The sequence below is a fragment of the Rana temporaria genome, chromosome 6 (genome assembly GCF_905171775.1).
Source record: "Rana temporaria chromosome 6, aRanTem1.1, whole genome shotgun sequence".
In the NCBI taxonomy this organism is placed as follows: domain Eukaryota; kingdom Metazoa; phylum Chordata; class Amphibia; order Anura; family Ranidae; genus Rana; species Rana temporaria.
The window spans coordinates 99,518,225-99,544,095 of NC_053494.1; the positions used below are offsets into that span (position 1 = coordinate 99,518,225).

At 42.2% G+C, this 25,871-nt stretch overlaps 1 protein-coding gene across 4 annotated transcripts in view; it reads left to right on the forward strand.

The window, feature by feature from the left end:
• The window catches only part of MYO1B (myosin IB), a 296,930-nt gene that overhangs the window by 260,786 nt on the left and 10,273 nt on the right, over positions 1–25,871 (forward strand). For all 4 annotated transcript variants that reach the window (XM_040357071.1, XM_040357073.1, XM_040357074.1 and 1 more), the window contains 4 exons: positions 12,655–12,761; positions 16,614–16,746; positions 19,037–19,189; positions 20,554–20,681. In XM_040357071.1, the coding sequence (XP_040213005.1) occupies positions 12,655–12,761; positions 16,614–16,746; positions 19,037–19,189; positions 20,554–20,681 (521 nt within the window). The remainder of the gene's footprint in view (positions 1–12,654; positions 12,762–16,613; positions 16,747–19,036; positions 19,190–20,553; positions 20,682–25,871) is intronic.

The window sequence follows — 25,871 nt, forward strand, 5'->3', positions numbered from 1 at the left end:
CCCAATATTTCTCTTGCGCACCAAACTATTAAAGCTATAATTAGGGTGAGCTCAGCCACTTTTCCCCTTTCCGGATAGCTTGCCACACCTGTCCCCTCTAATCCTATTACTGAAAGATCTTGAGTTTGTGCCTAGTAATACTAACAAACGCCTTGATCACCTCTTTGAAATGGACAAATTTCACCTCCTACACTGTGTCATCTTCTAGATGCCCTTCACCATTGGATATTTAACATTTATTGGATCCACCTATTGACATTTGGGCAGTATACCAGATTCAAGGCTATCATTTCTAAAAATGTAATCCTGCATGACTCTACTCCTTTTGAAAATGTAACTATGGATATATCTTATGTACCTGACTTCTTATCTCAGCTGCACAAAATCTTTCTGCACATTTCTAATTTATGCGTGGATAAGGGCTCCTATTTATTTTGAAGCTGTTTGCTCATTCTGGGAAGAAGTGAGACAGTTGATATTTAAGCTTACATCAGTGGAACTTGGCAATTACCTCAAGGGCTACTTACTTCACTTTAACAGCGATCCACTTACCCAATATAAATCTTCACTCATGGTAAATCTTTTCAACGCAGCCCGGGCTTGCATTCCAGCCTTGTGGAAGCAACCCATCACCCCTCTAATCTATCTATGGCTCACTAAAATCAGACATGGAACACCTTATGGCCTCCTTTCTTTATAGAGAAGAGAAATGTCTTAATGAGTTGCTTCTGTTCTGCATAGCAGTTATTTATTACATTCATCTGCCACTGCATGCCCTTTGGGCGGTCCTGGCATACTGCGTGGCTCTATGTGACTGGCTTCAAGTTAGAACACTCCTACTGGGCCTTTATCAATACACCCTGCTAGAGCATTTGTTATTCTTGGCCCTCTTCCCTTGGTACACCTCTCCACTGATTGATTAAATGAAAATAATTTGTTCTGGTGTCGTACAATAAAAATGTTCATGTTTGTCCCTTTTTGGATAGTTTATCTTTTTTTTTTTTTCCTTCTTCCTGTCCTTTGAATTATTTTTCTCCTCCTCCCTCTTCTTCCCTCTCCATTCTCTCTGCATTATTTTCTAAATGACATACAAAATAACTGTTACAAGGCTCTGGGTTATGAATTCTGGTAGACATTGAGCTTGCTTATGAGGTATGCCATGCATATATGGTTGTAAGCCTTCTTTTTTTCTTTCTGCCATTGGTCATTCATGCTTTATGCTATAAATATAAAGAAAATACTTTAGGTAATAAATGGAAATGGGCAAACAGGCAGGATTTTTAATGTGAAGAGATATGCATCACATGCCCACTTGCTAGGATCTGGGTCTAAACGCGAGGCCATCAGTGTCCCTTCAACACCAAGGGACAGCCCCTCGAACCCTGAGGTTCAGCATATCTAGCCCCGTTCCCGACCATTTATTCAGTCTGCTGGTTGGTAGTGCAGTTGCTAACATAACATATAGACATACATTTGTGGGTATAGGAGAACGACTGGGAGCAGAATTGGTATGGGGAAAAAAAGGAGGGGGGGGAGATAGGAAAACGAGAGAAACAGATAGTGAAGGTTCAGGTGTACCTGCGATCTCTTGAGGAGCTGCCTATTACTCCACGCCGAGCCCGGCACATCAGGGGTAGATCTCTCCAGGCGTCCCACTCTCCTTTAGTATAGCCGATCATATGGATGTGAAATCATCTCCTAATTGTTCGCTAGTCTGTGGGCTTTAAGGGAGGGATCTGATAATTCTAATAAGGCGACATCCAGGCTAGACGGGACAAAGGTGGGGTCGGAAGTGTAATCTGACCAGGGAGCCCATACGCTGTTGAACCGGTCTCGAGTGTCACGACAGATCGCTATCCAGTCCCCAGCTTCCCTGACTGCATTCACCCCAGCGATCCACTCCTCCCGAGTAGGGATTCTGGATTTTTTCCAGTGGATCGGCAATAGGCGCCTCGCCGCGTTAAGCAGGTGAGGCAGCACACTTTTCTTGTAGTGCTGGATGGGGATCGTGGGGACATGCAGCAGGAAATGCTTCGGGGACAGAGGGACCTCCACCCCGGTCACTACCTTAATTTGTTCGCGTACGTCTTTCCAAAAGGGCTTGACTAGGGGGCAGTCTCACCATATATGGAGCAGCGTACCTCTAAGTTTACAACCCCGCCAGCACAACGGTGACGTGGAGGTATACATTTGAGCCATGTCTGCTGGGACCCTATACCAACGGGACAAAAGTTTAAAGTTTGTTTCTTGTGTTCTCGAGTCAATGGAGGACGAGTGGGTCAAGTGGTACAGGTGGGTCAGTTGTGCGTCCGTAAACGGTGTCCCCAGGTCAGACTCCCACCGCCGGACATAGGCGGGTCTAGTTTGCGTCGAAGTCGAGTTAAGAAGTCGATATAGTTTTTTCTAGGGGCACCCAGACCTTGGTGTGGGTGTGAAAACGCCAGTTGAGGATCCTCTGTAAAGCTATTGCTCGGTAGTATTGTCTAACGTCAGGAACCCCCAGGCCCCCCGTCCGCTTCGAGCGTCACAGTATCCTAAGCGCCACTCTAGATTTGTGCGCGTTCCAGATGAAAGTGGACATCATAGTTATAGTTAGTCAGGTTGAAAAAAGACACAAGTCCATCCAGTTCAACCACAAAAAATAAAAAAACAAAATAAAAAACACAGTAAAATCCTATACACCCAACTCCATACCCACAGTTGATCCAGAGGAAGGCAAAAAACCCCAGCAGAGCATGATCCAATTTGCTACAGCAGGGGAAAAAATTCCTTCCTGATCCCCCGAGAGGCAATCGGATTTACCCTGGATCAACTTTACCTACAAATCTTAGTACTCAGTTATATTCTGTACATTTAGGAAAGAATCCAGGCCTTTCTTAAAGCAATCTACTGAGCTGGCCAGAACCACCTCTGGAGGGAGTCTGTTCCACATTTTCACAGCTCTAACTGTGAAAAAACCTTTCCGTATTTGGAGGTGAAATCTCTTTTCCTCTAGACGTAAAGAGTGCCCCCTTGTCCTCAGTGTTGACCGTAAAGTGAATAACTCAACACCAAGTTCACTGTATGGACCTCTTATATATTTGTACATGTTGATCATATCCCCCCTTATTCTCCTCTTCTCAAGAGTGAATAAATTCAGTTCCTCTAATCTTTCCTCATAGCTGAGCTCCTCCATACCTCTTATCAGTTTGGTTGCCCTTCTCTGCACTTTCTCCAGTTCTCCGATGTCCTTTTTGAGAACTGGTGCCCAAAACTGAACTGCATATTCCAGATGAGGTCTTACTAATGATTTGTACAGGGGCAAAATTATATCTCGGTCTCTGGAGTCCATACCTCTCAATACAAGAAAGGACTTTGCTCGCTTTGGAAACCGCAGCTTGGCATTGCATGCCATTATTGAGCTTATGATCAACTAAAACCCCCAGATCCTTCTCCACTACAGATCCCCCCAGTTGTACTCCCCCTAGTATGTATGATGCATGCATATTCTTAGCCCCCAAGTGCATAACTTTACATTTATCTACATTAAACCTCATCTGCCACTTAGTCGCCCAATTAGATAGAGCATTTGCGTGGACTGGCCGTACATGCCGGAAATACGGTCAAAGAACTGTTTGGGTAAGGGGATCAGGAGCATTTGTAAATAGAATAGAATGCGTGGCAGGACAGTCATCTTTATAATATTTACCCGGCCTAACCAGGTGAAGGCCGAGCGCGTCCACTGCAGGAGGTCGCTTTTAACCACGGTCAGCAATGGGGTATAGTTTGCAGCATATAGGGTGTCAAACTTGTCAGTTAGCTGAACTCCCAAATAATGCAGGGATGTCGTGGTCCAGGTAAAGGGGAAGGAGGCCCGGAGACTAGCCGCTAAATGGGCGGGGAGGTTGATGGGGAGAATTTCTGATTTTGTCAGGTTAATTTTGAAATTGGATAAGGTCCCAAAGAGCTTCAGTTCTTTCATCAGGTTAGGCAATGATATCAGCGGATTCGATAGGTTAAAAAAAGGACGTCATCTGCGTATGCCGAGAGCTTGTGCTCCATGTTTCCAACCATCAGGCCCTTAATATCTTGATTGGCACGCATGGTCCGAAGCAGGGGTTCTAAAGCAAACAGGAGGGGTGACAGGGAGCACCCCTGCCTCGTACCATTCCTGATGGGGAATCTAGAAGATAGTGCACCATTCACCTTGACTTGGGCACAAGGTGTTGAGTATAGGGCCAGGATTGTGGTCAGTATTCACGGGCCCAGACCGATCGTTCGCAGTACCTCCGTCATGTACGGCCAGTCCACGCAAATCGAAGGCCTTGTTGGCGTCTGTTGAGAGAATAATATAAGATGGGGGGTTTGGGCGGGTACGAGCCCATTGGATAAGTTGGACCGCCCTGAGGGAGTTATCCCTGGCCTCTCGACCTACTATGAAGCCTGTCTTGTCAGGGTGCACGATTCTGGGTAGGAGGTGCTTGAGCCTATTCGCCAAAATTTTTGCCAAAAGTTTAATGTCCAAATTGAGAAGGAAAATGGGGCGGTAGCTCTGGGGGACGGTGGGGTCCTTGCCCTCCTTGGGGATCACAGTAATGTGAGCCAGCAGGGCTTCCGAGGGGATGGTTTTACCCCTCGCCAAGGAATTAAAGTACTTGCACATGGGAGCCGCCAAGTGGGAGAAGAAGGTCTTGTAGTATGCCTTAGTTAGCCTAGCCGTGGCACCCGAGCTCCGTGGTGGTGATCAGAAGTTCTAGCGTCGCGAACTGGTCTTCCGTGAGTGGGGAGAGGTTAGCTGAGTCAAGATATTGCCGGATCGCCTGCTGTCTGGCGTCCTGCACACCGGAGGGAAGGTCAGAGCTCAAGTTATAGAGACCGGCATAATAATCTCGAAATCCAGAGGCTATCTTGGAGGAGTGCACCGCCAATTCTCCTGAGGAAGAGCGTAGTTTCTGAACGTGAGACATGGCATGTTGTTTCCTAATTGCCCGCGCAAGCATCCGACCGCATTTATTGCCATGTTCGTAGAATTTGTGGGCCATGTAGCGGAATTGTTTACAGGTTTGGCGGTCTAATAGGCGTAGGAATAGTTCTCGTAATTCTGTCAGCTCCCTTAGGGCCTCGGGAGTCCCGTTCGCTTTATGTTTTAACTCAGCCTTCCCCAGGGCGGTGTGCACCCTGAGAGAGTCTGCTCCGCGCTGCCTAATTTGTTTTTAATCCGTTAAAGTGTATTTTTTCTTATTGCGTTTGAAAAACTGCTGTGCAAATACGGTATTACATAGAATATTGCATCCACCACCATTTTATTGTAGGGTGTCTGCTAAAAAAAATATATATATCATGTTTGGGTGTTCCAAGTAATTTGATTAAAATGTAAAAAATGATTTTTTACATGTAAGCAACAAATGTCAGAAAAGGTTTGGTCTTTAAATGGTTAAACTTCCTTAATCTACGACACGCTGGGGATAAAAGAACAAAAAGATACTTTTGTTTTCACTTATTCGGATGTTGTATTAAAACTTGTCAGGCTGCCTGGATTTAGTTTTTCCAGCTGTAAGAACTCTCTGCACTTGTTGGAAAGATCGTGACATGCTATTTTGAAGATCGGGAAGGGAAAAAGATTGCGATTTCGATTCTTCACGATTAATAGTGCAGCTCAAATTTTTGTAGCAATATGACAAAAATCATTAGCCTAAGGATTAAATGCTTTTAGTTCACTCACCCTTTTCTACCTAGTCTTAAGCGCTTTCAATTTAGACCAAACATACCTACATACCTACAACTCAACTGCTCTTACATTTTTAGTTTATGGTCTGTCTGATGGTGCAGATTCTCTGCCTGAATTCTTCAGTACAGTACTTGCACATGGCATTCACTTCAGTGGAAAATCCTTTGCAGCTTGGAATGCTGACAAATTGGTTTTGGCCACTGTGTGCTTTTGCAAGTATTTCTCTGAAGAATATAGAATATCTCAGGTAGGGGGCAGGCTGCACAGTTAACATCTCAAAGCAGCGCAATTGCAACTAATTATAGCCTATACCAGTGATGGCAAACCTTGGTCCCCAGATGTTTTCAAACTATATTTCCCGCAATGCTCATCTATACTGCAGCGTGCATGAGCATCATGGGAAATGTAGTTCCAAAACATCTGGGGGGCCAAGGTTCGCCATCACTGGCCTATACCAAAAGGGCAGATAATAAGTGTACTAAGAGCAGTGTATACCACAAGCTTTGTTGAATCCTTGGTTTAGCATGTTGATGGTAAATCTAGATCCTAATGGCAGTGTTGACTGTTACTTTAAACAAGCAGGTAGCAGTGGTGAAGCTTACAAAAGCTTGCTAGCAGCTTGTTAGACAGCACATCTATTTAGGTATGTGTTTCACATCAACATATTGGTGTGTGCTTTAAAGGCTTAAACAAAAATTCCGGAAGCTTGGCAAAAGCCTTGAAATAGATTGCAGAAGCCTGCTATGCTCACTGCACTTATACAGGATGAAGCCTGTGTTAGCTGGGTATACACTATTTGGCCTCATTTAGACTTGTGGTTGGGGGCCCCTAAAACCCCACGGTTGAGCTGCGTTTTTTTACCACCCCTCAACTGCTTCCCCTGTTACTGCTGAGGGGTGTCGGGGGTAAGCTCATGCGGCGGCCGGGGTGTCATGCTCAACAGATGCAGTAGATATTGCCCAGCAAGTCCAACCCATTTAAGGTAATGGTGTCGTGCTAAAGTGACCCTGCAGTTGCGTAAAACGCATGTGGTTGCAGCATGGTTGTCCAGTAATTAAGGTGTTTAACCAGTCAGTAAGGAGGCAAAACAGTGCCTCCTTACCGCCTATCTATTACTGTCTGAAGAACGCGCTGAATGCAGATCGCGCTTCAGACAGCAAAGCAAGTTGAAACAAGGTCTTGTTTTTTCGGAAGACAGCTTGACTAATGTTCTAAATTTCATTTGGAATTAAAATGAATGTAACTTCCCAAATGAAAAACACTTACTTTTTTAGAAGAACATTTGTCAGAGAAACAATTTCTGCTCCTTTGCACTTTCTCATCACTAGGGTCAAAAACGAATGTAGATTTCACACCAATAATAATTAGAAAAATAAACAAATGTTCTTAAAGCGGAGGTTCACCCTAAAAACATGTATATACCATTCCATCCAGCATACTGCCGACATGTACAGTACGCTGTTTTTTGTTTTTTTTCGCTGTACATACCGCCGTATAGCTATTTTCCCCCCCCCCCCCCCCCCGACTTCCGGGTAGTGGCTCCCGTGGGGCTGGGCGTTCCTATTCAGAGACTAAGTGATTGACGTGATGACAAAAGCTTCCCCCCGGCGCATAAGGCGCGTCACCAGTTTCCGAAAGAAGCCGAACTGCGAGTCTGCTCTATACGGCGCCTGCGCACTGACGTTCGGCTTCTTTCGGAAACTGGTGACGCGCATTATGTGCCGGGAGGAAGCTTTTGTCATCACGTCAATCACTTAGTCTCTGAATAGGAACGCCCACTCCCGCTGGAGCCACTACCCGGAAGCCGGGGGGGAAAATAGCTATACGGCGGTATGTACAGCGAAAAAAAAACCCAGCATACTGTACATGTTGGCAGTATGCTGAATGGAAAGGTATATACATGTTTTTAGTGTGAACCTCCGCTTTAAAGGGGTTGTAAAGGTTTGTTTTTTATTTTCTAAATGGGTTCCTTTAAGCTAGTGCATTGTTGGTTCACTTACCTTTTCCTTCGATTTCCCTTCTAAAAAATATTTTCTTTGTCTAAATTTTTCACTTCCTGCCCCCATCATCTGAGCCATTCTGGCCAAGGGTTAGTCAGCCAGAACAGCTTACTGAGGAGGAACAGGAAGTGAGAAATTCAGACAAAGAAAACAAAGAGAAAAAACATTTAGAAGGGAAATCGAAGGAAAAGATAAGTGAACCAACAATGCACTAGCTTAACCACATAAGGACCCCTTCACACCGATATACGTTGGCAGAAGGGCACGGCTGGGCACAGGCACGTACCCGGTCCGAAGCTCTGTGACCGCGGTACCTGATCGGTCACAGGAGCTGAAGAACAGGGAGAGGTGAGTCTAAACACACCTTCCCCGTTCTTCTGTGTGGCAGTGACACGGATTGTCTGTTCCCTGATGTAGGGAACGACTATCAGTAACATCACACCTACAGCCACGCCCCCCTACAGTAAGAATCACTCCCTTAGGGCACACTTAACCCCTTAGCACCCCCTAGTGCTTAACCCCTTTACTGCCATTGTCATTTTCACAGTAATCAGTGCATTTTTATAGCTGTGAAAATGACAATGGTCCCACAATCTTTCCCCAGCCTGAGCTGGCTTTGACGCCAACGGGCTTTAGCCGCTGTAGACGGAAAATGGGTCACAGGAGTGCAGAACAAACTCTGTGATCCACAGGAGAAATAGGGCCAAGATAGCCTTGACTGTACTTCTCCTTTAAATGTAGCTTTGAGTGGGATAGCTTTTAATTTGTTGTAATCAGTGAATGCTGTATAGTAATCAAAGCTGCATATCTGGCTGCACTTTGGAGGTGGAGTGAAAAGGAACTGTAAATACAGTTACTGTGGTGGAGGGTGAGATTCGGGAAAATGTGTCCAGTCTTGTATTTGGTGCGTGTGGATATGTATTTATGCATGTGTATGTATACATATAGAACATGTGTATGTATATTAATTTAGCGTGTGTACTAAGTATGCCAGTTATATTTATGTGAGCTTTTTAGTAGGGTGTAAAAATAAATATAACAATGAATTGGCCTGGCCTCCAGTGTTCATTTACAATAATTGGTGCTCTGTTGAACAGACTTTGGGGGATGGGAAAGAAATTCTTTATAGAGGAAATGGGAAAATTCCATCAGTATGGTGATTATAAACTTCCTGTCTTGTTTTACAGCTGATGTAAATGTGTGTAATTTAATGTCACAAAAACAAACTAGTGCTCTTTTCTTAAGCAGCTATTTGCACATGGTAGCATGTAGAAGATTAACCACTAGGAACATGAACCATGTGGCATTGGACAAGCAATATACAGTGATTGTAATGCAGGCAGCATTTTATTGTCATATGTAATACTGTACTGCAATTTTTTCATGCTAAAACTTTTTTTTTTTGGAAAAAAAGATTTTGTTTTAACAATTGTTGGCTAATCAATGTACATACGCCTGTATGCCAGAGTATACTTAAAGTGGATGTAAACCCACTACCATCATTTACAAGATATTAACATATTTAATATCTATAATGATATACATGCCTCCTGCATGTACTGTTTTTTTTTATTACTCACCCCCTCAGCTGTAAGGAGCCTCACAATATCGCCAAATTGGTGGGCGTTTCTGATTCCCGGCGCTCGGTGGGTGGAGTCGTGACGTCAGAGGTCTCCTCCGCCCACTGCTACACTACCCTGGCCAGCCAGCGTTGCGAGGACAAGCCTCGTGCCAGGGGAGACTAAAGTGCATGTGCAGGAGTGACAGAGCGCGCTCCAGTTACTCCTGCACAAGAAACAGGAGATGAGAGAGGCAGCGCTTACTCCTCCACTCCCCCTTATTCCCCTCCGTGTCTTTCACATCCTCCACTGTCTTCCTCCCCCCCTCATTCCCCGCAGCCGCCGGTGTTTTTACAAATGTCTTTATCTTCTCCTCTACCGCGGGCTGCGAGGAGGGGGGGCGCGCGGGGGATCTGTCAGAATGGAGAGATGGGGGCTGGTATGTCAATTACCAGCCCCTGTCTTTTCTGACTGGGACACAGAGCGTTCGTTACTGATCGCTGTGTGTCCTGTGATAACTGAGCAGAGTAACCTGTGTGTTACTCTGCTCAGTTTATGAATGGAGGGAAGACGCTGTCTTCCCTCCATTCTACTTCAATGAAGAGAAAGGACTGGGGAATCTGTCCTTTGTCCTTTCTCTGTCTGAAAGGGGAGATGTCGGGGGTCTCTGTTTAGACCACTGACATGTCACCAAAGCCCACCAACGGGGCTGATAAAAACTGTATAAAGACATAAAAAGATCAAAAAATGAAATTGAAAATAAAAAATGACTGACACCACAACCAACCCACCCACCCTGCCCCCCACATGCCGACACGGTCCAGAGGCCCAGGACCACTGACACCGTCCACTGACACCACAACCGCCCCCCATACCGACACGGTCCAGAGCCCCAAGACCACTGACACCGTCCACTGACACCACAACCGCCCCCCATACCGACACAGTCCAGAGCCCCAAGACCACTTCCCTACTGACACCATCCACTATCCTACTGACACCGACCACTGCCCCACTGACACCGACCACTGACCCACACTCCCCAGCAGTTCGCATATGACAGTGTGAACTGCCGTGCGAGTCGGGTGCGATGTGGGAACCCGCAGTGGATTTGCAGGGTTACCGAATCGCACCAGTGTGAACCGAGCCTTGGTGGGAGCAGTCAGGTGACATTTGTAGGCTTTATGTTTTGAGGCTGGGTTCACACTGGTGCGATTCGGTAACCCTGCGAATCCACTGCGGGTTCCCACATCGCACCCGACTCGCACGGCAGTTCACACTGCCATATGCGAACTGCTGGGGACTGTCATACAATGGTAATGACACCCCTATTTCAGCTCGCATATCGCACTGTGAACTGACAGTTAGGACATGAATCGGATCGCATGGGTGTGAACACCTATGCGATTCTGGTGTGGACCAAAAAAAGGGTCCTGTGCGTGTTTGGTCCAAATGAGATGTGATTTCAGCCATACAGTTTGTATGACTGAAATCGCATCACACAGACATCGCATGTGATCTGATCAGCAGTGCGGTGCAAATCACTTGCGATCTCGCACAGCGCACTAATGTGAACCAGCCCTAAGTTCATTCAGCCTTACTGGGTGTAAGTATAAAAAGTGAGAAATCCACCCCTCCCCCACATAACACATCCTGGTAATATAGGAATTTTGCATATGTGATCAGGTGACCTCAGACACACACACTGCAATATAACAATAATAAGAAGATGATCACTCAAGCTCGGACTAAATACATCTCCCATATCACTTGTCTATGTATATTCTGATGGCTGTTCACTGGAGCATTTCCTTATGACACTGAACTGTGAATCACCCCATATTTTGAAAACATTTAACCAAAACACAGGAAAGACAGACAATCCTGGGAGAGCTGCAGAGGGGAGGGGGATGTAAATTGTGCACTTTTTACAGAACCTGTGCATGTCTGCAAGCTAGTGCACGAGATATGTAAATAACCTGTAACTCAAAGCAAGGACTTTGGTCTTTATCTGGAAGTCTGTTTTATTTGAACAATAAAAAGAGGATTGCTCAGCGCTGGATTAACTCTGTGTGGCAAGACTGGGCACAGATGATTGGAAATCTTATTCTCTACATTGTGACATCAAACAAAATAAAAAAAATTGGGTTTACATCCACTTTAAGCGTCAAATCCCATCTCCTGCTTCATGCCAGCGATTCCAGACAGAATAATATTCAGAATGAGTTTACCCCTTTTGTTCATATGTTATTTTTTTCAAATGCTAGTACTTTGTAGAGTTCTATAACCCAATCATAGTACTATTACTCTGCGGGCTGCAAAGAGGGATCTCTTTACCGCTATGGAAATTGTCTATATCCCAGGATTCAAGAATGTTTTACTGCAACTCTACAAATACTAATGCCAACAAAACACAAACCGTTAAGACTGATGAAAAACCCTGATTTGGTGGTTCTTGAAAATTGGAACATTTTTAAATCAAAAAATTCAGGACCTGTATATGTCCTATAAAATCAGACAGTTGTAAAATGTGGAGTGCAGTTATTACCCCTTTCAGACTGCGGTTGTTCTCTCACAAAAAGTCCCAGCGATTTCAACGTCCACAGGTTGCTGGTACGAGCAACTCTCTGTGTGTGATAACATACTGTGAAAGTTCTGTTATGTTCAAACTTTGAACACTCAGTCCATACTGGATTCCAAGTCCAAGTAAACTACTACATACTGTATACCGGGGGTAGGCAACCTGGGGACCTCCAGCTGTTGCAGAACTACAAGTGCTATCATGCTTCTGTGAGTAATTGTAACTGCCAGCCTTGCAATGCTTCATGGAAATTGTAGTTCCACAACAGCTGGAGGATCCCAGGTTGCCTACCTCTGCTGTATACTATCTAGTTCTCACAACAGTTCCTCGGCTGCATATATTATATGAAAGAGTATGATGTTCCCTTATTTTAGGCTGTTCAAGTAGAAGGGTAAACCCACCATCCTTGAATGGTACATGTTCATCTGAAGAGATCTCACACCGTTCTGCTGGCTGAATCATCCTGTACTCTCCGCTCCCACGTTCCTAGCCAGATGATGGTTACTGCCTACTTATTAGTCAGGGAGACTGTTCATCTGATTAGTAGGCCAATAAGGCATAGGATGGGAGGGATTGACTAATGTAATGTCCAAGTTCACATTCACATGACAACAGAATATTGTCAGGCTACTAGCCTTTCAATGTAAATAATCATTAGCTATTGCTAGGCTTTTAGAAATGAACTGAAACCCAAATTTAAAGTGGAACTAAACTTTATCCGAGCACCATAAACTGAAGACGCTGTTTAATTCATTTTTAATATTCATAGATTCTTCTGCTGACTCGTCCCTTTGCTTTGTCTTTTAGTGTAAAAGGTACAGGGACCAGTTCACAGAGCAGAAAAAGTTCATATACGATGAAAAACTGGATGCCAGTGAACTCTTCAAGGATAAGAAATCATTGTACCCTCCCAGGTAAGAAATCTTCTTACTTCATGAAGTACTGAGAATGGTCAGCTTTTACTGTTCTGAATGAAAACCAAACATACGGTATTTCTTTATTGTAATTTGAATTCTTAAAGGGACTCTGTAGTACACTGCATTAGAAGAGCTTTTACATTGGGGCAAAAAAGTATTTAGTCAGCCACCAATTGTGCAAGTTCTGCCACTTAACTACTTGAGACACGGCGTATGTCAAAAGACGGTCTCAAGGTGGCTCTATAAATTCGGGAGGATGTCCTCACGTCCTCAGTATTTAGTCAGCCACCAATTGTGCAAGTTCTGCCACTTAACTACTTGAGACACGGCGTATGTCAAAAGACGGTTTCAAGGTGGCTCTATAAATTCGGGAGGACGTCCTCAGTATTTAGTCAGCCACCAATTGTGCAAGTTCTGCCACTTAACTACTTGAGACACGGGCGTATGTCAAAAGGTGGCTCTATAAATCCGGGAGGACGTCCTCAGTATTTAATCAGCCACCAATTGCGCACGTTCTGCCACTTAATCAGATGAGAGAGGCCTGTAAATGTCATCATAGGTATACCTCAACTATGAGAGAAAATGTGGAAACAAATCCAGACAATCACATTGTCCGATTTGGAAAGAATGTGATTGTCTGGATTTGTTTCCACATTTTGTCTCTCATAGTTGAGGTATACCTATGATGACAATTGCAGGCCTCTCATCTTTTTAAGTGGCAGAACTTGCACAATTGGTGACTGACTAAATACCTTTTTACCCCACTGTATACTTACTGCTTCGGCAGCCTGTGACTCCTACCTTCTCTCTCCGTATTTGTCTTTTAATATTCTGTGCTTGTGTCCCACACTGCACTTTGAGGCTCCTTTTACCACTTCAGTACAGGACACAGCAGTCACCTAGGGTTTTAAGGATAAAACCACAACACACAGTGGGGAACATGGCCACATTGGCGTCTGACTTGAATGGCAAAAGAGCTGATAGAGGCTGCAGTGTTTGAATGCAGTAGAGGTAGGAGACAAGGGTTTACATGGGGTGAGGATAATGGCTCTTCTCCTGCAGGGGAGGATTTTTATTTTTTTTGAGACTCAGAAATTATGTTTAAGAACCTAGTATAAGCAGTGCGATGGGTTACATCACTTCATTGCAGTTAAACTCAGCTGATTTATGATTGGCATTAATGCGCCACTACACACTATTGCATTTAAACACAAATGTTACCTATTATATTGTTTTATCTGTTTTAATCTTCTTTTGAAATAAGGATTGTCTGCATTAAGGTCAAAACATAGCCATTTTGTTTGCATGGGAAATATAATTTCTGATAGCTTTGGATAATCACTAGATGAACACATTGAGCATGCTACATACAAAAAAAAAAAAGTCACCAAAGCACACAGAATGTGTATAGTATGGACAATCTGCTCTCACACACACACACTGCACAGCAATTCTCAACTCTGATTAATCAAAGCCAGGAGTTGCCATGTAAATACAGCAGCCCTAAGACCTACTATAGGCAGATTGAAATTCCTCCGGTTCAGTAGGAACCATCCGAATTTCGACCCATCAACGAGCAGACTGGTTGTGTCGAGTTTGATCTGGTAACTGACTTCAGTACAACCAGTATGTCTGGCTACAGCTGCCGGCAGTGATCGTTGTATTCTGACAGATGGGAAACCTCCCGTTTTCAGAATACAGTAGCACAACAGGAGTGATTCCCTCATCAACAATGTCTGTGTTGATGGGGAAATCGAGCAATTTTCTTTTCTTCAACCCATATTTGGAGGATAGAAAATTGCATAATGTATGGCTTGCTTAACGGCTGTAAAAAAAAAACAGGCTCATTTATCTGTAGATCAGAGCCTGCAGATGATACCAGTAAAAGCAACCCGACAAGTGAAAGAAAAAATTATTATTTTATTTTTTTAAATAAATAAAATTTGTCTTTAACCCCGTAACAGTGTGCCCTAATCAGCCCTATTTAACTCATACTTTCCCTTCCCAACTGTTTTCCCTTTTTTTTTTTTTTTTTTATCTTAAATGACCATTAATATAATTTTTTCTCATATTTGTTTTGTTCATTAATTTATTTACTGATTGGTTTTTGTTTTTTGTTTTTGTTTTTTTGCAATGCATTGTACTAGAATTATATTTTAGTGTAATTTTAAACTGGACAAATTACACAAAAAAAGTATACTTTTTATCCACAGGAAAACTATTAATAATTAAATATTACATATTATTTACTGAGGGGTATACAGGACCACACAGTAAGACAGCTGGGGAGAAAAGTAGGAAAGAAGTTAAAGAAATATTTTTTTCCAAGGTGGATGACTTTCCAACATTTTTATCTTTTAATTTTATATAGGCTTCATGTGAAGCAGCAACAACATATAACCGTTTTTAATCAGCTTTTCAACATGGAAGAGCCCTTGAAAAACTCTCTGTGCTCAGGGGACCACTGATAATTACTTATTTTTACAGCTCACGGCACATCAGTGTGATGGTCACTGTAAAGAGTGCTGCTTACATTATTTGCCATAACTTACTCTTCTGAGAGGCTTCTGAGAGGCTTCTTGCTCAAGGAACCCCTAACAGGTTCCACAGAACTCTGCTTGGGAAAAACTGGTTTAGATATTCACCTGAACTGGCTGACACTGTATAAGCAAAGTACCCAGCACAACATAATCCTAGAAATCTACCTTTATTGTAACAGCATTAAAAGCAATACTTTATCATAGCTCTAACTGGCTGACATTCTTTTTATTTTTTTCTAATATATGAATTCTTACCTTTTCCTAACAAACTAAATGAATTTTCCTTAGTGGGTGGCCCAGTTGGCCACCACCAACCCAATGTGGGGCTGGGTAGAAAACTGTTGGCCAACGGGGGCTGCATCCAGTTCAATTCAGCCACTGTTTGGGTGTTTTGCCAGGTCCTAACTGCAGCTGTCAAAATACAATAGCTGCAGTGGGAGATTCCTCCATCAGCCCACAGGGTGATCCAAAGTAATCTGTGTGTGTATACCCAGCATAACTGTAACCTATTTATACATTTTCTAAGCCGGGGACGGTTCTTAGTATGCAAATTTGGGTCCGCTTCAGGTGCGGTTTTCAGGTAAAAATTTGCACCTGAACAGAACCGCTCTGGACTGCCGCACTGCTGAAACCGTGGATGCATATGTGTGAACCCAGCCCGAGCCGCTAATTGGCTTTCACAGTTTATTTTTTTTAAATTGGACTGTAAATAAAATAAATCACAGTTGAATGCTGAATACTTGCTATGGTCCATTTTATGTAACACGACCTAAAGGCTTAATATACTAAGCTATAAGAATGATTTACTATAACCAGGTATTTTTGACAATGGCAGCCACGGAGACTTGAAAATGACAATCACATGGCCAAAAATGGCAATTATTATACAAAATATCACATAAGTGGTGGAGTGAGCGCTTTTAATAAAGTTGTGCTGTACAAACCCCTTGACCCCTCACTGTAATTCCCATAGGTAATTACTTTTGCCCCACTCTGAAGACCTTTACACAGTGCCTCTCAGTCTTTTCTTGTAAATAGCCCCAGCCGGATCCCTAGCCTATCACGCATGTCCACTGTGCTAGCTCCTAGCTGATTACTGTGGCTGGGTACATACTCCCAGGGATGGTTGTGTTCCCCATGAGTATGGACCTAGGCATAGTAATGGTTAAGGACTGGGTCGTGCATGTTAATGGGGAAAAGGGGGGGGGGGGGTTTGTAAAGAACATCACATGCTTTTATATAAAATGATTGCTTACTTTACAATAATAATTATTCCAGTTCTAACTTGTTGCAATTTGTGTTGTTTTAGTGTTGGGCAGCCATTCCAAGGTGATTACTTGGAAATCACCAAAAATCCAAAATATAAGAAATTGAGTGATGCCATTGAAGACAAAATAATCATTGCTGACACTGTGAGTAAAATCAACAGAGCAAATGGAAAGGTAAGACATTGTCCATCATGTCTGATCATTTTATTTATTTATTTTTCATTAACCTTGTTGTCTGGCTATAGATATACGTTTATCCCAAGCATGTTTGAAGCCATTTACTGTTGATTGTCTCACTATCTCTGTTGGTAGTTAATTCCAATCATCAACTACCCTTTCAGTAAAATAATACTTTCTAATATTAGTTTTGAACTTTCCTCCAGTTTGAGGTCATGCTATCGTGTTGAGTTTGGTTTCATACTGAAAAGACTGCCTTCCTGAACCTTTTTCAACCCCTTGATGTATTTAGAGGTTTCAATAATGTCTCCCCTTTCCCTTCTTTCCTTCAGACTGTTTCACTCCTAAGCCTATTTCTGACCTTTGTATTTTTTGCTAGAAAATCACATAGAACCCCCAAACATTTTATATATATAATTTTTTTTAGCAGAGACCCTAGAGAATAAAATGGCGATCGTTGCAATATTATATGTCACACTGTATTTAAACAGCGGTCTTTTTTTGGGGGAAAAGGACACTTTCATGAATTAAAAAAAATAAAAAACATAAAATTGGCCCAATTTTTTTTATATAATGTGGAATAGGATGTTACGCCGAGTAAATGGATACCTAACATGTCATGCTTTGAAATTGCACATGCTTATGGAATGTCAACAAACTATGGTACCTAAAATCTCCATAGGCGATGCTTTAAAAAAAGTAACGGTTATCAGGTTAGAATTACAGAAGAGATAACTCTCATGTGTGATTTGAACACCGTTTACATATGCGGGCACGAGCATGGGGACGGGGGCACTTAAAAAATACATTTTTACATTGTCCCTTTCATTTTTTTAAAATTGGTGCCATTGGCAGACGATTAAACCGGAAGTGACGACGTGACATAGGAGACTACATCAAAGCCCTTTATGGCTTTATTCCAGTTTCCTAGCTGGCAAAAGTGCCAGACCATGGATCGAGTCTCCCGGTGGAACCGGAGGGCCCTGTGTAGAGCGGCGGGAGGGGACACCCCTCTTATAGGATAACAGCCGAGTGGCTTTTAGCCGCATCCATTGTTTTCACTAAAAAGCTACCCCCTAGCTCTGAAAAAAACTGTACCGGGTTGATGCCTGCAGCTGCAGGCATCCCCCAAGTATAACCCCTACAATTCGAGGCCGCATATGTGCGTACGGTTGGTGCTAAGGGTTTAAGTTCCTGACGTTGCATATGTTATATCCTCCACTCCTCTCACCATTTCCGTTACCCGCTGGACTCGTTCTATTCTTATCAATATCTTTCTGTAAGTGAGGTCTCCAGAACTGCACACAGTATTCTAAATTAGGTCTCACTAGACAACACTGATCTTGAATCAGACCTGATGTACTTGGTAGTCAATCACTCAGGTTTGGACCTGGTCTGATGCACCCTCTCTATTCCCACTTGTGGCTACTACTGCAATACCAGAAAATTGGAGGAAGATGTTAGGAAGCAGAATATTTTTCGAAAGAAAAATATATTTTAAGACATTTCAATAAGACAAAAAGCATACCATGCCGGAGCCTATAAAGATGTACAAAGGTGTTTGGTTTAACTATTTTCTATTCTAGTTTCCTATTACAGAGAATGCAGTTTACTCAAGTGTGTAAGCTATCGTTGTGAATATCCAATTTGAACTGATCCAGTGTTTTCTCTTACATGTTAGTGGTTCTCGTGCATTCCTCACCTCCTGTAAGGACAGAAAGTGATGGGAAAGCTGCTCAATGGGGTCACTAAACACAAAAGCTAATTTTAGAGTGAGGAAGAGTTAGAACTTATGACAACCTTGTTATTGTCATTCCCAAGAGACTAAAAAAAGATTTATTGTTAAAATATAAATATTTTGCTGTTTTTAATATGAATCGCCATTTTTATCTACACATAAAATGGCTATTTTGTATAAAACTGTAGTCTTTTTTTTTTTTTTTGTGTCTGCTCTCGTCAAACTTAGAGTCAGGGTTTTTTTCTGCAGGCTTCAGCAAAGTTATGTGGAGGGGAACACAACAAAAACAAACCATTTCACACCAGATGATACAAACTGTCTGCGTGGGGCCCAGTTTAATAACTTTTTTCAGGCTTAAGGTTTGCTTTAAAAAAAGGTACATGCTAAAAACCAATGGAATACAGACTTGTGTTTTCTTCAATTTTAACAGCAGAATTTTCTGTGTTAAATTGTTTTCTCTATCTTCAACATTTTACTGTTTTCAAATAAATTGCCCTTTTTTTAACCAGATTAACTCTGGATCCCCTTACTGTCCTTTCTCATTCTCAGGGAGCAACCAGAATCTTTTTGTTGACGAAGAATAATGTCATTATTGCTGACCACAAGTCTGGACAGATCAAGCTGGAAGTTTCCTTGGGTGATATTACAAAATTGAGCATGAGCTCCCAAAATGACGTTTTTTTTGCAGTCCATCTTAAGGAAGTACGTTTTTACAGCTATGTACAATAGATGTTGGTGACAATTCAGTGCAATTAAAAATATTTGCCTCATTTTATTATTGTATTAGGGGGTATTTATTCGTTAGATATTCATATAGCACCAGCAGTTTTACATGTTGATTCACATATTGTACATTCAAATCCGTCCCTGTTCTCAGAACTTATAATCTAAAGTCCTTATCTCATATACATACATACTTGTGCAAGGACTCTGAATCAAGGACTCTGGTTCTCCAAGGCAAGAGTGCTAACCGCTAAGCCACTGTGCTGTCATCTATGTTATAATATTAGAAATCTGAGAGCCATGACCTAATGCCGCGTACACACGATCATTTTTCGGCATGAAAAAAACTTTGTTTTCAAAAAATGTCATTTTAAAATGATCGTGTGTGGGCTTCACATCATTTTTCGGCTTCTTAAAAAACGACAACGTTTTTTTTTCCGAGCATGCTGCATTTTTTAATGACGTTTTAAACAATGTCGTTTTTCGGGTTGTAAAAACTGATCGTGTGTGGGCTAAAACGACGTTAAAAACCTGTGCATGCTCAGAAGCAAGTTATGAGATGGGAGCGCTCGTTCCAGTAAAACTACCGTTCATAATGGAGTAAGCACATTCATCGCGCTGTAACAGACAGTAAATTTCGAAACGTCTTTCACTAACACGGAATCAGCTAAAGCAGCCTCAAGGGTGGCGTCATCCGCATGGAACTTTCCCTTTTTATAGTGCCGTCAAACGTGTTGTACGTCACCGCGCTTTGCTGGAGCATTTTTTTTTTTAAACGATGGTGTGTGGGCAATGTCGTTTTAATGATGAAGTTGGAAAAAACAAAGTTTTTCTAAATGCCGAAAAACTTCGTTTTTTTTCATGCTGAAAATCGATCGTGTGTACGCGGCATTAAAGTGTGTTGGTACTCATTTGTCTAACCATTTATAATATAAAAGGTAAATATACTGTGCACTACAGGTGCACTTGCTCCAGAGTTTAATAAATGGGGTAACATTTTATTTTTCAAAGAGTACTTAATCACATGCAAGGAAAAAAAAAAAAAAAGCATTTGTTGGACGTGATTGGATGATGGAAACCAGCAGAGCTTCCCCTCAGATCTAGAGCAATGCCCTTGAAGTGCACAGTATATTTGCCTTTAGTAAATCAACCTCCCGTGTCTTGCATTAAAGGTAAAGACAGTTGTGGATTTCTAAAATCATTAAAGTGCTGGAACAACTAAGCTTTTGAGTAGCTTTCTGCAATGTATCTTCCTCAGATTTCCAAGTTTTGTATCATAATTAGGTAGTCTGTAGCTTCCGACTGTTAACTTTAATAACAATGTAATATGTTTCCAAACCTAGGGCTGTGCAGCAGCATCCAAGGGTGACTTCCTCTTCAGCAGTGATCATCTCATAGAGATGGCTACAAAGCTTTATCGTACTGCACTAATGCAAACAAAACAGAAAATCTACATTGAGATTGCCGATGAGTAAGTATTGCTCTGTGATTTGCAATGTTCCAGAACTGTATGTGGTGCTTGGTATGCTTTTGCTTTGGGAACTTTTGCAATGTATTTTTAAATTGATTGAATTCTCGTGTTTCTATCCCTGCCCCATCTGATGCTGATGGGAAAAAAAAAAGAAAAATTGGCTGTTGTATGAAATCTTACAGCATATGGGCGCCTGACAGTCTGATCATCAGATATAATATGCACTCTGTGTTAACCCTTATTCTTCAAAATAAACTATGAATATGCTTTTTATATTCATAGTTCTTACTTGAAAATGATTTATGATGCATGTCTCACATTTTATATGTTTCATATAGTCACAATTGTACTTTGTATACAGATTTATATACTCTCACTTCAATGGCTATCTGTATCAGTAGATCTCATTGGGTGAACCACCAATGTTTTAGTGAATCTAATGCCCCGTACACACTGGAAACTCTTCTTTCAGTCTACTAACTCAATAACCAGTTTGAATGGATTGCTTAGGGGTGGGCCCTTGTTGCATACTTTTACAAAATACTAAGGAAGACTTTGCAATCAGATTGTGTGTGTGTGTGTGTGTATATATATATATATATATATATATATATATATATATATATATATATATATATATATATACATACATACATACATACATACATACATACATACATACACACACACACACACACACACACACACACACACACACACACACACACACACACATACATTCCTTCCTTCAGGCTGTTTGGATGCATGCAGGCATCATCACATTGCTGTGTTGGAAGGGTAGAATAAGTATCGGTTCCTCAGGCCTTCCAAGTCCAATTCATGAAAGAAAACAACTAGTACAGGTAGTCTCCGAGTTACGGACACAATAGGGACTGTAGGTTTGTTCTTAAGTGGAATTTGTGTGCAAGTCGGAACAGTGCATTCTTAAGTGTAACTTCAGCCTATGCAAGGGTGTGGGGTGTCCCAGGCGCTCCTGGGCATGCAGTCATGTTTTCTGGCCATGCAGTACATGTAGTACTTCGGTGTGGCATGTGTCCGGTGCTGCGAGATAGCTGCTCGGAGGTATCCAGGACCAGGGTGGAACACAAGCGTCTGGCATTGATGTCCGTTCGTAACTCGGGGCCTCCCTGTAATTAGTTTTCTTAGTCCACAGTTGGAAGTACAAATGATAATTGCTACAAAGAGGAGAGAACCCTTGAGTCTTCCGAGTTACTAGTGCCTCATGATATTTGAAAAGAGCAAGGATGGATAGTTGAGCACATGGAGGGCAAGCATACACTAATAATTCTGTGACAAAGATATTCTCCAACAGGGAGAAAGGCATTCATGGGTGTCAATAAATCTCATAAAGGGTCATGAACTGTCAAGAAGGGAAGTTTCCCTTTTGTGTAATGACCCTGCTCTTTCTCCCAGTAGTATAGCAGAAGGCAGAACAGCACAGCTTTTAAACCATGAGGGTGTAGGGGCCTAATGGCTAGGCATAAGAATGCAATATCAAAGTACACACTTTTTGAAAATAGTATTATAAATCTCTTATGCCTGACTCGTCATTCTCCTGGGATAACAAGATGAAAGCAATGTTGGCTTTTGTAAACTGTTTTCTGTCTAGACTCAAGTAATGTTTTTTGCCATGAGGGGTGCCATCTGTACATGCATTTTTGTTATATCATTTATTTTCTATGATATTTTCTATAGTGACTGTAGGGCTTTTGTGTCCCATTTACTTGTGGCAGATGGGATGTTTCATGTCATTTAACTTGTGGGTAACGTTTAGCTATACTCATGTCTTGACCTCACCCAATATCCACCACAGGAACTACTCATACCCCAGGCCTTTTACGACTGCATCAGCACCCTTGCAGGCAAAGCAAATACATGGACATGTTTTCATGGCCAATTCAACAAAGGATAATACAGACGTACTAGTGTAGATGGTGTTTAAATCTCTGCTTATAGAAACATTTTTGTACTTTGCTTTTTAAATAGCCTTTTTTAAATACACCAAGCCTTTCATTTTTATAGTTGTCACCAAAATGGTAAAGCCCAAAATCGCAGGCTGTTTTTTTGGCCAGGAATCAAATGATGTAGATTTCCTCTTGTAAGCATTTAGCACATGTGTCCAACACAAGGCCCTTTGGCCGAATCCAGCCTGCCAGGCCATTTCATGTGTCCCTCATACCCAGAACTTTTTCTCAGATAGAACAGGGCAGAAGCCCACCTCTGAAGATGTGGGAAATGGGGGGAGAGTGGCGCGGAGGAGAGGTGGAAGTGAGATGTGGACAGCCTGTGAAGGAGAGCTGAATCCTGAAACAGTGTGTTCAGCACATCCCTCAACCCTGCACCCTGCATTTAGTGCACTCCTCGATTTTGAAAATAGTGCACTCCTCAACCATGCACTTTGTACACAGAGCACCCCTGAACGCTGCACTCTGTACATAGCACACCCTGAACCTCTGTGCGTAGCGCGCCCCTGGACCTCTGTGCATAGCACGCCCCTTCACCTCTGTGCGTAGCGCGCCCCTTCACTCTGTGCGTATCGCGCCCCTTCACTCTGTGGGTAGCGCGCGCCTGCACTCTGTGCGTGGCAATTTGGCCACACCCACCATTTGATGTGGTTCAACGGTAGGTGTGGTTGGGTTTCTGCACCTGTCCTCTGGGGAAGAAAGCCCTGGATACATTTATGTAGCCTCAAAATTTTATAAAGATGCAACTGGTCCTTTGAGGACAACCATAGTGCTGATGTGGCCCATGATAAAATTAAGTTTTGACACCCCGCTATTAGTGAAGTGTGTGCTGTATTTACCATTTGTGTATCAATTCTGTATAGCAGATTTGTTTACAATGTGGGTGGTGAAAACCGGAATGTCCATACACTTTAGCTTACAGTGCAGTGTTTTCCCTCTTTAGTCTTCTAGTCAAATGTTTTAAGCCTATAGTGTTTTCTCTATTGGTGGTTCTTAAATTATAATTTTTTTTTTGTTGAATGTTCTTAAAGTGGAGGTTCCATCAAAAAAACAATTTTGCTTTAAACTGTAGCTTACGACTAAAAAAGAAAAAAAAAACTTTTTTTTTTTTACTCATCTGGAAATGCCTGTTGCTATGCGGTCCCACGAAATCTGCCTTTGAAACCACCTAGGATTCTGACATCATCTCCCTCTAATGCTCCTGGGAAATGTGTGTCATCATTTCCCAGGATGCAGTGCGCTGTCCAATTATCACTCTCCATCCAAGACTTCCAGGAAGTAAGTGCTTGTGGGCTTCACAATGCCCACAAGAAAAATGACAACGGTGTAGATATAGTTTTTGAATATCTATGCGGATCGGCGGCGGATTGTAAAATAGTAAGTGACCAGATTTATATTATAAAAACGCAGTATGAAAGGACATGCATTTAAAAAATGCTAATTGTGGTTGGAACTCTGCTTTAAGGCTATTTTCTCTTAGGAGTGAATTTTTCATTTGCACTGCAATAGGCAACAAGTAAAAACTTCCATTTCACACTTATTACAAACATTACAGGCATTATTAGTGACTTTCGTGTGAATGCTAAATAATTCACACAGCAATTTTTTTTTACAGATACAGTGCCTTGCAAAAGTATTCACCCCCTCTTGGCATTTTTCGTGTTTGGTTTGCCTCACAACCTGGAATTAACATGTATTTTTTATTTTTTGCATCATTTAACCACTTGACAACTGGGCACTTAACCACTTCCCGACGGCCGTACGACTTTGTACGGCCGCAGGGTGGCTCTACATCTCTGGGAGGCCGTGTTTTTACGGCCTGCGCAGCCAGCAGCGCGGGCGCGCGCGCAGCCAGCAGCGCGCGCGTCCGGCGGAGGCGCGCGCGCATCGCTGAGATGCCGATGCGAGTGCCTGGCGGCCGCGATGTCCGCCAGGGACTCGCGATCGGCGGCTACAGGGACAAGACGTGGAGCTCTGTGTGTAAACACAGAGCTCCACGTTCTGTCAGGGGAGAGAGGAGACCGATCTGTGTCCCTTGTACATAGGGACACAGCATCGGTCACCTCCCCCAGTCACCCCCCTTCCCCCACAGTTAGTAACACAATTCAGGGTACACATTAACCCCTTCCTCACCCCCTAGTGTTAACCCCTTCAATGCCAGTCACATTTATACAGTAATTAGTGCATATTTATTGCACTGATCGCTGTATAAATGTGAATGGCGCCAAAAATGTGTCAAAAGTGTCCGATGTCTCCGCCATAATGTCGCAGTCACGAAAAAAAATGCTGATCGCCGCCATTAGTAGTAAAAAAAAATAATAAAAAAAAATAATTCTGTCCCCTATTTTGTAAGCGCAATAACTTTTGCGCAAACCAGACGCTTCTTGCGATTTTTTTTTTAACAAAAATATGTAGAATAATACGTATCGCCTAGACTGAGAAAAAATTATTTTTTTTAAAAAAATTGGGCAATTTATTATAGTAACAAGTAAAAAATATTGTTTTTTTTTTTTAAATTGTCGCTCTATTTTTGTTTATAGCGCAAAAAATAAAAACCGCAGAGGTGATCAAATACCACCAAAATAAAGCTCTATTTGTGGGGAAAAAAGGACGTCAATTTTGTTTGGGAGCCATGTCGCACGACCGCGCAATTGTCAGTTAAAGCGACGCAGTGCCGGAAGCTGAAATTTCACCTGGTCAGGAAGGGGTATATGTGCCCAGTAAGGAAGTGGTTAAACCCCCTTAATAACCAGACCAATTTTCAGCTTTCGTTGCTCTCACATTTTGAATGATAATTACTCAGTCATGCAACACTGTACCCATATGAAATTTTCGTATTTTTTTCACACAAATGGAGCTTTCTTTTGGTGGTATTTGATCACCTCCGGGTTTTTTAATTTTTTATGCTATAAATGAAAAAATACCGAAATTTTTGTAAAAAAAATGCATTTTTCTTTGTTATAAAATGTAACAAATTGGTAATTTATACTGCTACATATCTTTGGTAAAAATAAGTACAAATTGGTGTATATTATTTGGTCTTTGTGAAAGTTATAGAGTCCCACAAGCTATGGTGCCAATATCTGAAAATTGATCACACCTGAAGTGATGACGGCCTATCTCATTTCTTGAGACCGTAACATGCCAGAAAAGTACAAATACCCCCCAAATGACCCCTTTTTGAAAAGAAGACATTCCCCAAGGT